We start from the raw sequence: 15,857 nt of genomic DNA on the forward strand, positions 1-15,857 counted from the left end.
TTGAATTGAAATGCGTGGCCGGTGCGGCGCGTTCACACTACTGTCACGTAACTTGTATCACAGCCATTACGAGTAAGTGGTTTTGTTCCTTGGAGTAGTACGCTCACCTTGCGTTGTTTTTATTACGTAAGGACAGCGAACTGTGTGTGTGATGGTTGTGGCACAGATTTAACACTTTGAAAAGGTTTTTTTTTATTTATTAAACGTGTAAAGAAGATTATTTGACTCATACTTCCTTTATTATCAACATTAGTGTTATTTAATTATGCAACGTACTCGTATTTATGTGGAGTGCCCGACTAGTTTCGGACCCAACCGAAGTCCTTAATCATGTGCTTACGCTGTCTTCCTAAAAACGCATCAATACGAACATGGAACCTTTAATCCAACGCCTACTAGCCACCAATAAAAAAAGAAATCTAAAACAAATGCATGCAAAATTCCAAGTTTGTAAAATTATGATGTTTTAACATTCAAATCGGTACCTCGCGTCGTAATCAGAATATGGTGAGGTGCAAACGACCGAACACCACCGGCTCCAATCCTCACAGGCACAAGGATTTTATTTTTACCCATTTCTCCCTTTGAATATGAGCACGGAGCATGCACTTTATTGTGAACTTTTTGAAGGACTTTTTGAGTTTGTCGCTCTACTTATGTTATGTGATGATATCGAATGGTGTATATATGTGATTGGTGTTTTTTTCAATTTAGGCCCAAAGCTACTCGACTTGTGTATTATCATAACTCTTTGCGCGCTTAACTGTAAATAAGTGGTGTTATATTGATAATTAATTGAAGGAAAGAGAATTGAGGAAGGAATTCATGAAGAAATAGGTTAAAAAAATATATTAAAAACTAGCTGTTGCCCGCGATTTTGTCCACGTGTTTAGAAGATATAAGTTATGATTTATACCTGCCCTATTTTTTCCACATTTTCCATTGTATCTTCGCTTCTATTAGTCGCAGCGTGATGGTATATTGCCTATAACCTCCCTCGGTGTATGGTCTATTCAACACGAAAAGAACCTTTCAATTTGGACCAGTAGCTCCTAAGATTAGCGCGTTCAAACAAACAAACAAACTCTTCAGCTTTATATATTAGTATAGAAGTATAGATAGATAAAATAACTATGGTATGGCTTTTTTGAAGGAACAAACTGTGTTCCGTATGTCATCTCATTCGAATTTTAGTAATAAATGTATGTACGAAAAAGACAGAGCTATATGGGCAGATGGTGCCTTCTTTTTCTATGTATACTTATTGCTTGAACACTTCATAAAACAGTTTAGTTTCGTGATTTGAAATTCATGTCGTTAAAGCATTATATTTTTACTGCTCTTTATATTATTTGTGAAACACGCAATCCTTTGTTTTGTGCAAGCTTGCCAACGATTAAATCTTTTGATTAATCTTTTATTATTTTAGGAACCATGACCTTTTTTTTTAGTTCAATTCTAGTTTTTCTTTCTGATAGCCATCTCAGTTTTATATTATCGGCTTTGCTTTTTATTGCTTAAATAATGAACAGAAAATTGGTACAGTACGCGATATATTTAGAGTTAGTTGCCCCTATTGAACAAATAATTACAAATAATCTTTTAGTATGTTTTTGACATCCTAAATAATATTTATAATACCGCTTAAGTCTTCATTATGATAAAAAAAACACACTTTTTCCTCAAACACCAAATTAATTGTTGTCTTGCTCTTGTCTAACCAATTGCACTCAAATAATGAGTAATAATTAATTACCGTTGAGTAAACCTGCCTAGAGATTTATACATGAATAATTCTATAACTATACATTAACGGAACAAGGTGAAGCAATCAAGTTTATTATGCTAATCTAGACACACATAATAAGCAATTAATGCATTACCGTACTAATACCTGCTTCGATACAATAGTTATGCACGAACAATAGCGTATATGTAGTACATTTAATGTGATATATATAATTCTCTGAGATAATTATAATTACTGTCATCACCGGCCTAGCCTTTTCCCAACTATATTGGGGTCGGCTACCAGTTTAACCGGTTTCAGCTAAGTACCAGTGTTTTACAAGAAGCGACTGCCTACCTGACCTCCACAACCCAGTTACCTGAGCAACACGATATCCCTTGGTTAGACTGGTCAGACTTTTCAAGCTTCTGACTACCTGTAACGATTGTCAAAGATGTAGGAATAACAGCCGGGACCTGCAATTTAACGTGCCTTGCGAAACATTTAGGAACTCGTTATGACAAAGATGGTCACCCATCCACGGACCAACCGCGTCAAGCGTAGCCTAACCTGTGATCGATTCACTTATGCGGTTATAGCTTAGCCACTTTTTCTTTATAATTATAATTACTGTCATATAGCAAAATTATTTTGTCAGTAGGAAAGTGACACTTCTCTTTAGGATAAATATTGGCACATCTGTGTATATAGCATAAAAATATTAAAAAAATACAAAAAAATATATCAATTATATCCATATTCAGCTGTAGTTCAGAACAGATAACTTCACCGAATTCGTACTTACTCGATATTACTGTAGCCGTTTCCTAATAAACCTAAAATATCAGTGCGAATTGGAGTTTAATATACGATAGCCATTTTGAATTTTTGGCTTTGGGAAATGAGATAAAATACTAATATTTTCATTTTCTTTGTTTCTAGGAATAATTGCATAGTAACGACATACTTGATGCTACGTGAACCTCAAAATTGGAATGGGGAAATTGACTACATAATTTTACCCTCCATAACTTATAGCGATGCTTCAAACGTAAAACTTTATCAATAGCATTTTAGAAAGCAACAACTAAAACTATGATATCTCATCCAAAACAAGTGATGCTCACATCAACATCGTTTCATTAAAATGTAGTTGCAGTATGTTCCCTTGCTGCGGTCATCCCTTTGGTCTTGAATTTCCAAAACATCGTGTATACGAAGTGCCTACAACGTAAATTCGAAACATTCCTTAAATTTCAAATTCCGAGAATAACTGGTTTGGCTTGTGGATAACTGGACGAGTGAGGCCCTCCGTGAAACTTACGCCAAGTATTTTCATTTATCTTAGTCCAATAACTTAAAGTCTGAAGGGAAAATTTACGCGTATAAATATAACGCTACTGGCTGTCCAATGTTTTTTTGATTGTAATTGTATGAGAAAAAGAGCATTATTTAAAATTAGATTATATTTTTTTGGATCTACGAATGTACAGACGAAAAATGTCGTGTTAGTCAGATTTCGTTTAAATTGCTTATTTGAAAAGTATAGTCGTCTAAAAATGGTCTGCTCAAAACGATAAAGCGCGATATCAAACAAAATCTCAACCACACACTGTTCTCATTAAATCTCTTATTCAACAAAATAATATTTTCACTCTAATCTATATACACAAACAAAAATTAATAACAGTTGCGTACAATTTTAAGTTTCCAACCGTCCCTCAGAATCTGAAGTGTTTAATTTAATGCCAGTCAATCTCAGTGAAAACACTGGCACAAACTTCAACAACAAGCATCAAACGATTAACAACACGAATTCGAAAGTGATGTTTCAAACGCGACATCGTGAACTTCCCTGGGATTTCACTTGTTACCCAAGTACTGTTTCCATCCGAGCTTTAATTAGTCCATCAGATAATTTAGTTTGCGCGACGCTCGTTACGCCAACGAAGTGGACAGGCTAATGCAGCCTGAGCCTATAATCTAATTATTCGACGAGACAAATACAAATTAGTGACGTTCCCTACCTACCTGCCCAAATAAACGGCATTAACGTTTTATGACGTCAGTTTTTGAAGATGGCGCTCGTTCGCTTGTTTACAACTTGTATACGATGTAATATGAGAGCAAATTGTAAATGTTAAATTGAGAAGCAAAGCTGTTATTGTCATAAATTCATAAAAAAATTGTCATAAAGAAGATAAATGTAGTCCAGTAGTAACAAGAAATAAATTATACTTACAACAATTTTTACAAACAAAACTGCAATGCATGCAATTCCTAAATAATTGTTTTAATTTTCCTCGTTTTTAATTGTATCGACGCCTATGCATAAATAATGTCCTTGGATACTTTTTAAAATACGTCGTTGTAAAACGTATCGGTGAAAACTTGTTAACGGCAGCCGGTTTTTCGGGCTCACATTTTTTGTCAACGATCAAAAGAGTCTGACATAATGTTCGCTTTGTGCCGTGACGGCTACGCGTAAAGTAATTTATACAAAGCTATAATTTACGAAAGAATTATAACAAGACAGAAATATAAGAATGTAGGGAGCCACCTTTATGCCGACCCCAATGAAGCAAAATGTGTCTCATTTTTTGTGTACTAAATAAAAATATTTCACTGTCGTAAAAAGTGTCTTTGTAGGTGTATTTGCCTTGTTCCTTTGTTGTGAAACAGGCGTCTATTCATTATTTTGTATACTTTTTAAGCCATACTGAGATTTCATTACGGTGTGAGGAAAGGGAGAGTACCTAGTATTTCTTGTTTTCGTCATTAGACTTTTTTTTACTGTAAACTTCATGTAGTTACTCAGATTAGTACAGAATTTGATGAAATATTATATACAAAAAAATGTACCCTTCTATCCGTTGTATGGAGTTCGTCCGAAGTTTTTTCGATTTTGTAAAAAAAAACAACAAAGATAATTTTTAGAAATGACTTTAATCTTCCGTTTACCTGGAAATAATTACAGACTTTAAAAATCTTAATCTATAATTTATTTACAATCGATATCTAGTTAGTTACAACCTTAATTATTTTTATACACAAAGAAAAAAATACTAATTTAAGTTATACATTCTGTGAACGCTTACTTACATTTTTACAATCTATATCACATTTTTCATTTTTTATGTCTAGTGTCATTATAATGTAGAGTTGGGGTGAAAAACAATTGTCGGCCGCGCATAATTTATTACGAAAAAAATGAGACGTTTTTGTTTCTTAACAATTTTTATAACCTACGCTTTTCCGGTGTACTGTTCTTGTCGGAGTTGAAAAAACTCGATCGAAATATTATGGCTGACAATTGTAGTTAAACCCCATATTAAAATAGGATTGATGCAGGAAATACCCATACATGAAGTTACTCAATAATGAAATTAACATAATACAGTTTTATACTTAAATCTGACAATTTATTCTATTGTTCAGAGTCGGTAACTAACCACTCGCTACAAACATTTTAAAATGATTTTATTTGGTATCTTAAAATCGTATTGTCAAGCGTTTTATGTACATTTAGATATGTTATTTGATGAGAATAAAACGACAGTGAGATTTGATGCAAAGAATATTATGTATCGACGCCTGCTATTTAAATGTATTTAAAGATAATTTATTTACACAGTATCCTACAAAGTCAAGTTCGTAGTCTTTGTCTCGGTATAAAACAAATTACCTAACAATAAAAGCCAATTACTGCAGACAATTTTGAGTTTAGAACTATTGATCAAATGTTAAGGGAGGCACTTACGCCAAATTCAGTCTTCAATCTAATGTTTACACGAAAGGAAATCTGTGAAATAGTTGCGTTTATCAACGCTAAACAGTTGTTTCTATGACGTCCGGGGAGGGTCAACAAAAGCCGTCTTTTAGGTCGGGATAACCCAAATCAGGCATCGCTCTTCTCGAACCGTTGCCTCTTGAGTTCTCAACTCGCATGCCTCGACCAGCGCGACCTAAACTAGCGTACCTTGTATCCGCGAGCTTATCCCTTTGTGCTACCTCGTCGTAGTAACGAGCATCGTTCAACCCTGCACTGTATTTCTGACTTAAGCTGTACTTATCTATCGTCGCATACTTCTGCACGGTTGCGTATTGACGAGCTGACTCCGGAACACCGTTTGTCTTAGCGCGGTCAAACGGTCGCTCTTCAGGCGGTAGAGCACCATCGAGCCTCGCTTTGAACTCTTTGTCTTTTCTTCGGCGTCTTTTGCAGGCACAAAGGGCAACGGCAATGGCACAGAGTAGTAGTCCAACTCCGGCAGCAGCTGCTACGTATGGTGGAGGAAGTGATATTCTGAATGAACAGTTAGAGTCATCTTCGTCGTAACCAGTGGGACAGTGAGGGCTCCCATCGCACCATAACGCGATGGGAATGCAGGCGTTCAACTCTGGACAGCTAAATAAAAAAGTAAAGTATATTAGATATCATATAAAACATTAGTCATAGGCGTATGTATATGTGAAATTGTTGATATTTACCTGTACCGACATTCCAATGAGACTGGTGCAGGAATGATGTTAGAATCTGGATCCCGTTCAAAAGAAGGTTTCTTCATTAGTTCAATCCATTTTATTGAGTAGTCTGCTTGTTCGTGTTGCAGAAAGTCTATGACGTAGCTCCGAGCGTGAGGTTTCAATGAAGTCTCTAAAGTCGTTTGAGACGACTTCCATCCAGGCGAAAACAGTTCTATGACATTATTTCCATCTGGACAGATTTCTCTGAGCTTGGAAGTATCGTGGGCTTCATATATATAAAGTCTGTTAGGAGTGCTGCAGTATTGTGAAGATGGAGTTAAGTCATATCCAGGTACTTTCACGTATAGGTATCTCCCTTGTACAGGAGTTACTTCGTCGCCTCCAGGTTCAATAAGCCATGGTCTATGCACACAAGCCACTTCAGCTCTCACGCTTTCTGATATTACGTGTCTGTCCCCAACAATTTCTGGTGCTACAGGCAATTGTCTTTTGTCGAAAAGTCTAATTTCTCCACTACTTCCTCTTAACCTTCTTTTACCCCATCCAGTAGAGCATACAGTCTCATCACCAGGACCAGTAGGAACAAATTTATAATTGCCTTCAAATGCGAAATCATCGTAATCCTCCGTTATATTCATCATGGTTACGGTAAAGTTGATTTCCACTACAGGCGCGGTTAATGTGTGTATGTTCAAAGGTTCAGATCTATTCGTGCAAATGCAATCTCTTTGTATCGGCACTCCCTCCCAGGGATATTCGGTTATTATAATTTGGGCGAGACCCTCTCCTCCAATGGTTCTTTTCACAGGCCTATCACATTTCCAACGACTAGTCCTTCCATCTTTGTGTGTATTACAATATTTATTTCCAAAGTAAGTGCTCGTGAAGGTCAACTGTATTCTTTCTCCCTGTTTAGCTTCGAATCTGTAAATATTATCATAAATTCAATAACACGTCAAAAAGGAGCTTTTACTATCTGATAATATCGTAGTTCGAATGCCAGATGTGTGGCACACACCTTATTGACAGTTTCGTCTGGAGTCGTTTCGTATAGCTAATAAATTCAGCAGAAGTTTCCGAACATCTATCTGGCTATGAACGAGCAATAAATAGATATTGCACTTGTTATTCATGTAGTATTAAATTTTACTTCTAATATTTATTACCTACTTAAAAATAAAGATAGCATTTGATTATTCTTACCTTAATATGCAGGTGAGATTTTGAGCACCTCCTCTTCCGTAGTAAAAAATGGCCCGAGGAGCTTGGAATCGGCCAGAATATGTCTGAGCAGACTTAAATACTCTATCGCAAGCAGACTGTGAGTCTACTAGTGGTTGACCCTGCTCACTCACATCCACAAATTCGTATCGTAGAAGAAACGAAACTGGATAGAGAGCAGATCCTTGTCGAAGTTCCTGTAAAGAAAATTTGTCTGAAAATGTGTTCGATATTTTATACTTCGATCTTAAATTTGAAGTCTCCATATTTTAATTGTAGCGACATTTAATTAACCTTGTTAGGGCGTTTATTTTTAATACTGACATCAAAAATACATGCAGTACATTTTTCCATAATTTTCAGGTGTTAGCATAAAAGAGGTACGATTAAAATTGACAGAAACCTATTTGTAAAAATAATATCGTATCAGAACTGGTTCGAAGCAAAATATTAATCACATGCCGTACATATAATGTCCTTTTACTATTAAAACTTATTTTCACTTTATAAGTACAGTATAGCTAAGGTCGACTGCACAGTGGATCAAAACTGCGTGGTGTAGTAAAACTTCAAATATTTAGTTAGAAACTTGCTTTAGTCCTTCCTCCGTTGAATTTAATATTGAATAATAAAGCAGTTCTCAACTCGTGACTTTAACAACTTGCTTAAGACCAGGTTTCCTATATTAACTAGGGCATACTGGTGAGAAAATTTCTAATGTTTGTAATAAAAAAGACTTCAATTTGTAAAATGTTAATTATTGTTTAAAATTTGCAATAGCAATTCGTAATGGTTAGCTATATAATTCACCTTTGCATACAGAGCTATATTTCAGAAACACAATTTGCAACGAAATGGGATAGGGATATAATTGCAATTGGAAACTGAAATCAGCTCTGACAAATTACGAATATTACTTTGTCCGCGTATAGGATGCGGAATGCAGTGTATAATTACTGGGAATTCAGAAATCCTATGAAATTCTACCGTATCAATGCGCATAGAACGCGATCGATAAACCAATTTACAAAGTCAAAATTACTTCATTCCTACTAATTCCCCTGTACAAAATTATTCTGTTATCATAACAGTACGTAGAAAACACCAAACCAAGGAATAGGTAGGTATTTTAAATTTCACTAGCATCAAATAACACATAAAAATTTAATCTACCGAATTTTTTAAATTAAAAAATATATTTATTAAAAACATAGTTCACATTACTTAAATACATGTACGAATACAAATGACTCGGATGTAAAACCAGTAAAAATATCTTAATAGTCATAATCATAGGAGTTGAGTTAATCTACACCAAAACATAATAATATACGAGAAGGATGGTCTAAAGATAATATAGGGACACCCGAACTAGGTTTGTTTTAAACCTGTGTTTCGGGTTATCAGTGCAGAAAAATGATTGATGGATATTTTAATGTAATTCTATCACTTAATTGTATTATAAAAGACTAAGCAGGACAAGCTGTCCTGAATTATTTAATTACATTACCTGTACTTATTATTATAATTTCTAAGCTAAACAGTTTATTGTAATATTTCTAGAAATTTTTCCGTATCTGAGTAATTGAGGGACTGTAAGTATTCTGTTACCATTCTATTACACCTATTTAAGCTTACACTATATAACTTAAGTAGCCTGTTAAACTTGTTATATAAATAGGGTCCTTGAAATAAATAAAATCTGTTAGTAAAAGCATGTTGCGTTTGTGGGTTAGTGCAAACTAAATCCTTTCTTCTCTTGCCGGAAGGTACCGGGCTGAAACCAATTTCAGTATGCTGGAGTCGTACTATATGTAGAATAAATAACTGGCGTACTGTAAGTACTTTGCATTCCCTGTATAACTGGTGAGTAGGAAACCTGAAAGGACGAAAGGTGGCGACCTTTAGGATTGCTCTTTGAGCACGTTCTAGGGGCAAGATAATAGATTTAGATGCACCACCCCATGAGCCTATGCAGTAGGTAAGAATGGATTGGCACAAAGCCATATACACCTGGCGAATTAGATTAAAGTCTGCAATGTTGCGTAAGTGTTTAAAGATATAGATTAATTTACGTACTCTGGTGCATAATGAATCAATATGTTTACGGAAATTAAGGTGACTGTCAATAGTGACACCTAGATATTTAGTATTGTCAGTTTTTACTAATGTAGGGCAAGCGCATGCAGTCGCCGCGGACGCGCTCGTATTACACTTATGCGCATAAATATTTAGGTTAGTAGTCGACTTATTACTATTTCTCATTGAAAATAACATGTAATTTGTTTTACTTGAATTTAATGTTAGAATATTATTGTTAAGCCAGTTAGACACTACATTAAAACCATTTTGGGCATTTTGATAGACCTCATCCTTAGACTTGCCTGAGAACACAAGAGCTGTATCATCAGCATACGATATAATGACACCATTTTGCAGAGACAAATTGCACAGGTCGTTTATGTAAACTAGGAATAAAGTAGGTCCCAATATACTACCCTGGGGGATTCCGTAACTACTGCTGTTTAGTCCCGCACTTCTATATTGACCAATTTTTACGCACTGCTCACGGTTATTAAGATAGTCCGAGAATAATTTGAGCTGTGTTCCTCTTATACCAATTTTTTCCAGTTTATACAATAACAGAGAGCAAGCAATGGTGTCAAATGCCTTGGCAAGGTCTAAGAAGATCCCCATTGTGTACATACCTTTATCTAGACTTGTACATACATAGTTAGTTAGCTGATGCACCGCTTGGTTAGTTGATCTTTTTGATCTAAAGCCAAATTGGCGATCCGAAAGCAAATTATTGCTCTCAAGATATTTAATAAGCCTAACGTTAATTATTTTCTCCAAAATCTTAGAAATTCCTGATAGAACTGCAATTGGTCTATAATTGGTAATATTGTTTTTGTCTCCGGCTTTAAAAACTGGGGTTACTAAGGCCTTTTTAAGCAGATTAGGAAATATACCGTTCGATAAACATAAGTTAAATATGTAAGTTAGTGGAGGTGCAATTATGTGCTTGAATCTTTTTAGTACGCTATTTGGGATGTTATCCCATCCAACGGCACAAGAGTCTTTTAAACCATCTATAATACTAACAACCTCTTTAACGTCCGTATCTAATAACACAAACGAATATAAGGTATTAGGCGACATATGTGTAGTTTGTGGACAAGAATTTCGGGAATAATTTTCAGCTAAATCTTTACCCAAATTGACAAAATAATTGTTCACTTTATTTGCCGCTAGTATTGGAGTTACATCTGTTGCTAAAAGTTCTAGAGCAGAGTCTGATTTCTTAGATCTGAAAGTGTTACTTTTAACAACTTTCCATATCAGCTTACTGTTTTTGCCGGCTTTTTGTATTTGAACTTTGTCATATTGGGTTTTTATTTTTTTCAATAGGTTATTACAGAAATTCCTGTAGCGTTTGTAAGTAATGGAAAGCATCTCGTTATCAGGTGCAAGTTTTAGCTTTTGGTGAAGTTTATCCCTATGTCTAATGCAACGGACAAGGCCAGGCGTAATCCACGGCTTAATATTGCTGTATTTTCTAGGTATCATTTTGTTAGAGGTATTATTACTAATTAAAGTTTGTAATGAACCAACAAAATACTGCAAACTAATATTTGGATCACTAGAACTGTAAACGCGGTCAAGATTTAAGTCGCGTATGTCGTTTTCAAGTGTCGTCATGTTTAATTTTGTTATGCTACGCATACAGTTTTTTCTAGGTAACGAGGTTTGTAATGTTAGTAATATTGCTTGGTGGTCAGTAAGCGATGAATTCGTAATATAAGTTTTTGATGGTAATTTAGACTTTATAAATATGTGATCTAAGCATGAACCACTTTGGTGTGTAGGGTAATCATGAGCTGGCCATAGTCCATGGAATGTACAGATATTGAGGTAGTTATGTGCATGAGTGTTAATTTTCCCAGAAACAATGTTTATGTTTATGTCGCCTAAAAGTATGATATTATTATAAGACGAAAGCTGTTCTAAGATTATACTAAGCGAGTTTAAAAAAGTATCAACATTTTGAGATGGTGGCCTATATATAGCCAATGCTACTATGTTTAGGTTAATTTTAATCAAGAGGCTATTACAGCCTTGGAATAAGGGTTCTTCTACTGCTACTTTTAGGGTATTTTTAATATATATAACCAGGCCATCATTTTGATTGACATTTATCGCGGTTTTATACATAGTATAACCATCTAGCAATGGCAAATTATCTATTTGTTTTGATAACCAACATTCCGTAAGTACTATGATGTCACAGCTTATATCAAGGTTCTGTAGAAGAACTTCAAACCCACTAAAATTTCGGCAAATACTACGAATATTCTGAGTTAGGAAAGTTAGTAGTTTTTCACCAGTAGGAATATTCTTTTTGCAGTTTTCGACATTGCAGATTATTGCTTCAGATACGGAAAAATGATCAATTTCGCTTAAGAGATTATTTATCATTGCGTTAAGATGTAAATAAGTTAATACAAAAGAGAAGTAAAATCTAGTGTTTAAGTGCTACTTACAAGTAAAATAATCGGCGCTCTTAGGCGCCTTCATAATCTATCGTGTGTATATAATTGTCCTCTGCATATTTGCGTGCTGGGCAGTTCACATCGCCAGTAGGGTGGTCACATTTACGCTTGAATCGCTTGCAGGTTGCACATTGGGCAGGAGCGGATTTGTTGTTGCATTCTTTAAAAGAATGTCCCATCTCCCCACAGTGGTTGCAAGTAGGGCTTGTTTCGCGACAAAACTTGGCTGCATGACCAAACTGTTGGCAGTTAAAGCATCTGGTCACTATTGTAAAGTCTCTTACTGGGCACGACGTCCAATTAATAAAAATACGGCCTTGATTAATCAGCATTTTTCTAATGCTAGCTGGAACTTCAATGATGTAGTTACAGGTAGGACGATCTTTCTTACCCGACTTGTGGCTCAATCTTACATCACTTAGAAATGACGCACGCGTAGTATTCGGCAATTTTTCAGAGAGGTTTTGTTCAAAAATGCACTCCATTACCTCCGATTCAGTAAGGGCTACCGGGACACCAACGACTGCGATACGAGGACGGCGCTTTGAGGGTTCTTCGACTTTGAGGCCTGAAGAAACCAGTTTTTCTGAAGTTTTCAGCTTCTCAATGTCGCCTTTGCTGTCCGCACTGATAATAACTCCTCCGTTTTTAATTTTCTTCAAACCACGGACTCGAAGTTTCAGCTCTCCAGGCGAGATAATTTTCTGGACAAGGGTCTTGGTATCATCACTGCTCTGCGTCTTGTCATTTGGGTAAATAGCAAGAGAGCTGAGATTGGCTGGGCGTACAAATTTGTCTTCTCCTTTTTTTACCATATTGGCATATGAAGTAGAACCTGACTGGCGTTCAGCTGCTACAACCTGTCTTAGTTCTTGGAGGGAGTACGCGATGTCCTGTTCTCCTTGCAGTTGTCGTATAGTAACATGGGCCTGGATTGCCTTCTGCTTCAGGGACTGGTATAGTACCGCCATCTGAGATGTCCCATGAGAGACCTTACGGCATAGGTTGGTGACACGGAGTTTCTGGTCGTTATTCATTTTACCTTCAGCTACGATACCACAAACTTCCGACATAATGGAGTCGATAGAGGTCAACCATTTCTGGATCTCCGGCGTAGAAACGTATTCCACCTCAGGCTCAGTGGACGCTGGCGGCTCTCGGTCTCCAAGAGTCTGGTGTTGTTCAGACGGCGAAGGCGTCGGCGGTGGACTACGCCGTAATAATTGGCTACGCCCAAAAGGGCTTATTCCTGGGTTAGACATACTAACACAGAAAACACTCTTTAGTACTTAATAAAAGTGCTTCATCTTGTACAGTGTATAAAGATGCATACACGCGACACACTTAATTTTTGCAGGTTTGCAAAAAAAGAAATATTACTAATTAATATTTGTAATTAAAAATGTCTCATTATAATCACAACAATAAGTACGTCCGCTTAGTCTCACAGCTCAAATAATGATGAATAATTTATACACCTGCAATGTCCATATAAACTTTACTCCATCCCGGCTTTAAGTTTATGCATAACATCGCCAAGGAATAAAACAGCCATAACGAGTGATGAGACGCAATAAATCTGAGTTTTACAAACACTTTCGTACGTGTCTCATCCTGTGACACTAACACTTCAAATAACGTGACAACACTAAAGCATTCTATCAGAGCGGGGACAGCGGACCAGCACGTTCTCCTTGCATTATTCACTATGGCAAATGCAGCAAGAGCTGCGCGTGACTTATCTATCCTCGCTATGAATGTTTCACGCCAGAAAAGTTACAGAAAGCCGAGGGAATACAGCTGAAAGGGCAGTGGCGAGGGAGAAAACGAAACAATAGACAGTCACGGACGTAATCCCGAGTGGATTACTCCTTTGAATGTCAGATTGGATCGATACAGAAATAAATATAATCCGATTTGATTTATACAAATAGTTATAACGGAGATTATTTCTATAGAGCGTACTTTATCTTAAAGAATATTATTTTTTGTACTAATTCTTTTATTCGAGTAGCTTACGATAGCGAAAACATTATTTTTGGCTAAGGTTGTTTTTGTAAACGCTAGATTTGAAAGTATGACTATTGTAAGAAGTTGTTGATAAAAACAATTTAACGTAATGGATGTCTTAACAATTTAGGGGTAAGAAGCTTTAACTATTATCACATAGACTCGTGTATTTATTCCAAAGTAAAAAAGACACACATTCACACTTAATTGTTCTTGCTATTAAGGTAATGACAACACAAAAGCTATAATTTAGAAAATCATTCGTATATAAAGGTCTTCTTCTTAAAAAAAAAGTTGAAGCTCAAAGAATTGTTATTTTATCATAAACTTATTTTGTTAAAAGAAAAGTTTTCTTTTAAAGACAACAATTTCTACATTCATTGACATGTACCACCTATAGACAATTTTCACATACAAAACACACATAACTGTATGACATATCTAAATATTCTAAAACTCATATGTTTAGTTATTCATCCAACAATAAGAAGAAGTAGGGCATAAAAATTCCGCAAGACCCACTCGGTACTATTAGATTTGGAATGCACGTGACATATTTTGGCTGACTGCTACCAAATTCATGACCGTTCAGCCTCACTTCTGATGCAATGCTCATGGTTCATGTTATATTTCGGGTAAAAATTTCGAGTTCGCTAACACACCGCTCTTTGCATACCGTAGTACATCCCAAAATGGGTAGATAAATATTTGCAGTAGTAATTATGTGAGCTTTGGCAGTTAGTTGTTTGTTGTCTGTTTGTCGCTCTAATTACGCACGTAATTCTTTTGCGAGTTTTGTGTTTTATTAGTGCGGAAACGTGTTTTGTGAATGTTGTTGCTGTGTAGAAAAAGAAAGAGAATTTCATTAAATATTTTTAAGTTTGTTCATTTTGAACATATAAAACAAACGATCAATGATGAATACGTTTGTATATTCTGTGGTAAAAAAAATCGTATCGACAACACTAAAATAAATTTAGATTTGTCAGTGAAAATGCTGTTACTTGGAAACTTGTTACCTGTTACTTGCTCCACTTCTATTGAGGAACTTACCTGCAGTATAGTGAGTGCATTTCCAGTAGTAATGTAGCTCTCGGAGGGGGCGCACGGCCGCGTGGCTCTGGTGGCATTGGACAGCAGAGCGTGGTCGCAGAGGCGTGGCGACTCCTCGCGACAAAACAGCCCCAGACGAGACTTTTTGTCACTCATGTCCAACTATTGGAAAAAGTATTTTTTGTAACGTTTGATGACGTAACCACAGATCCCGACGAAAGAGTTTGATTTTATGTAAATAGAATGGAGATTTTTCGTTTTTTATTTGAAAGTTCAATTAATGACATGATTGTTTTTGGGGCGATTTCCCAGTAACTTAAAACCTCAGTTCGAACGCAGTGAAGCCAGAGTATTAGGATCTGTTTTAACTTAACATGCAAATTGGAGGATTTAGTTTCCCTGAACATGAGGACCGAAATAAACTTTGACTAATCTCGTTCATACGCATCCGTGAAATCCGCTGAGACAGGTGCAGCTGCAGGATTATAAAGCCGAACTTTTTGAAAGTTTATAAACACCGCAAAGTTACATTGTTCATCCTTAAAATGCTTTCTACTCAATTTCCTGATACTGTAGTTAGAAAACTAATATCTAGTATGCGGTCTTGGCTCCAAGCTGGGTTCCCTTGAGAAAAGTATGCGGCGACTTCACTGCCTGTAGTATAAACTCTTTAAGCAGAACTGGAGTAATAGTGGAAGCAGGACAGCGTATATTTGGTAGCACGTAGCAGCATCCCACTTCTACAACGGCAAAATTCCTATTTTCAAAGTTCATTTTAAGCGAACAATGCTTGCCGTATATAA

At 36.1% G+C, this 15,857-nt stretch overlaps 1 protein-coding gene across 1 annotated transcript in view; it reads right to left on the minus strand.

The window, feature by feature from the left end:
• Positions 1-4,980: 4,980 nt before the first annotated feature.
• LOC113498735 overlaps positions 4,981-15,857 on the minus strand; it is a 32,530-nt gene continuing 21,653 nt past the window's right edge. Inside the window, exons 9-12 of the mRNA XM_026878870.1 lie at positions 15,055-15,216; positions 7,421-7,635; positions 6,221-7,141; positions 4,981-6,137 (exon numbers count right to left, since the gene is read on the minus strand). Coding sequence (XP_026734671.1) covers positions 5,591-6,137; positions 6,221-7,141; positions 7,421-7,635; positions 15,055-15,216 — 1,845 coding nt within the window. The 3' untranslated portion in view covers positions 4,981-5,590. The remainder of the gene's footprint in view (positions 6,138-6,220; positions 7,142-7,420; positions 7,636-15,054; positions 15,217-15,857) is intronic.

Source organism: Trichoplusia ni, chromosome 11 (genome assembly GCF_003590095.1).
Source record: "Trichoplusia ni isolate ovarian cell line Hi5 chromosome 11, tn1, whole genome shotgun sequence".
Classification (NCBI taxonomy): domain Eukaryota; kingdom Metazoa; phylum Arthropoda; class Insecta; order Lepidoptera; family Noctuidae; genus Trichoplusia; species Trichoplusia ni.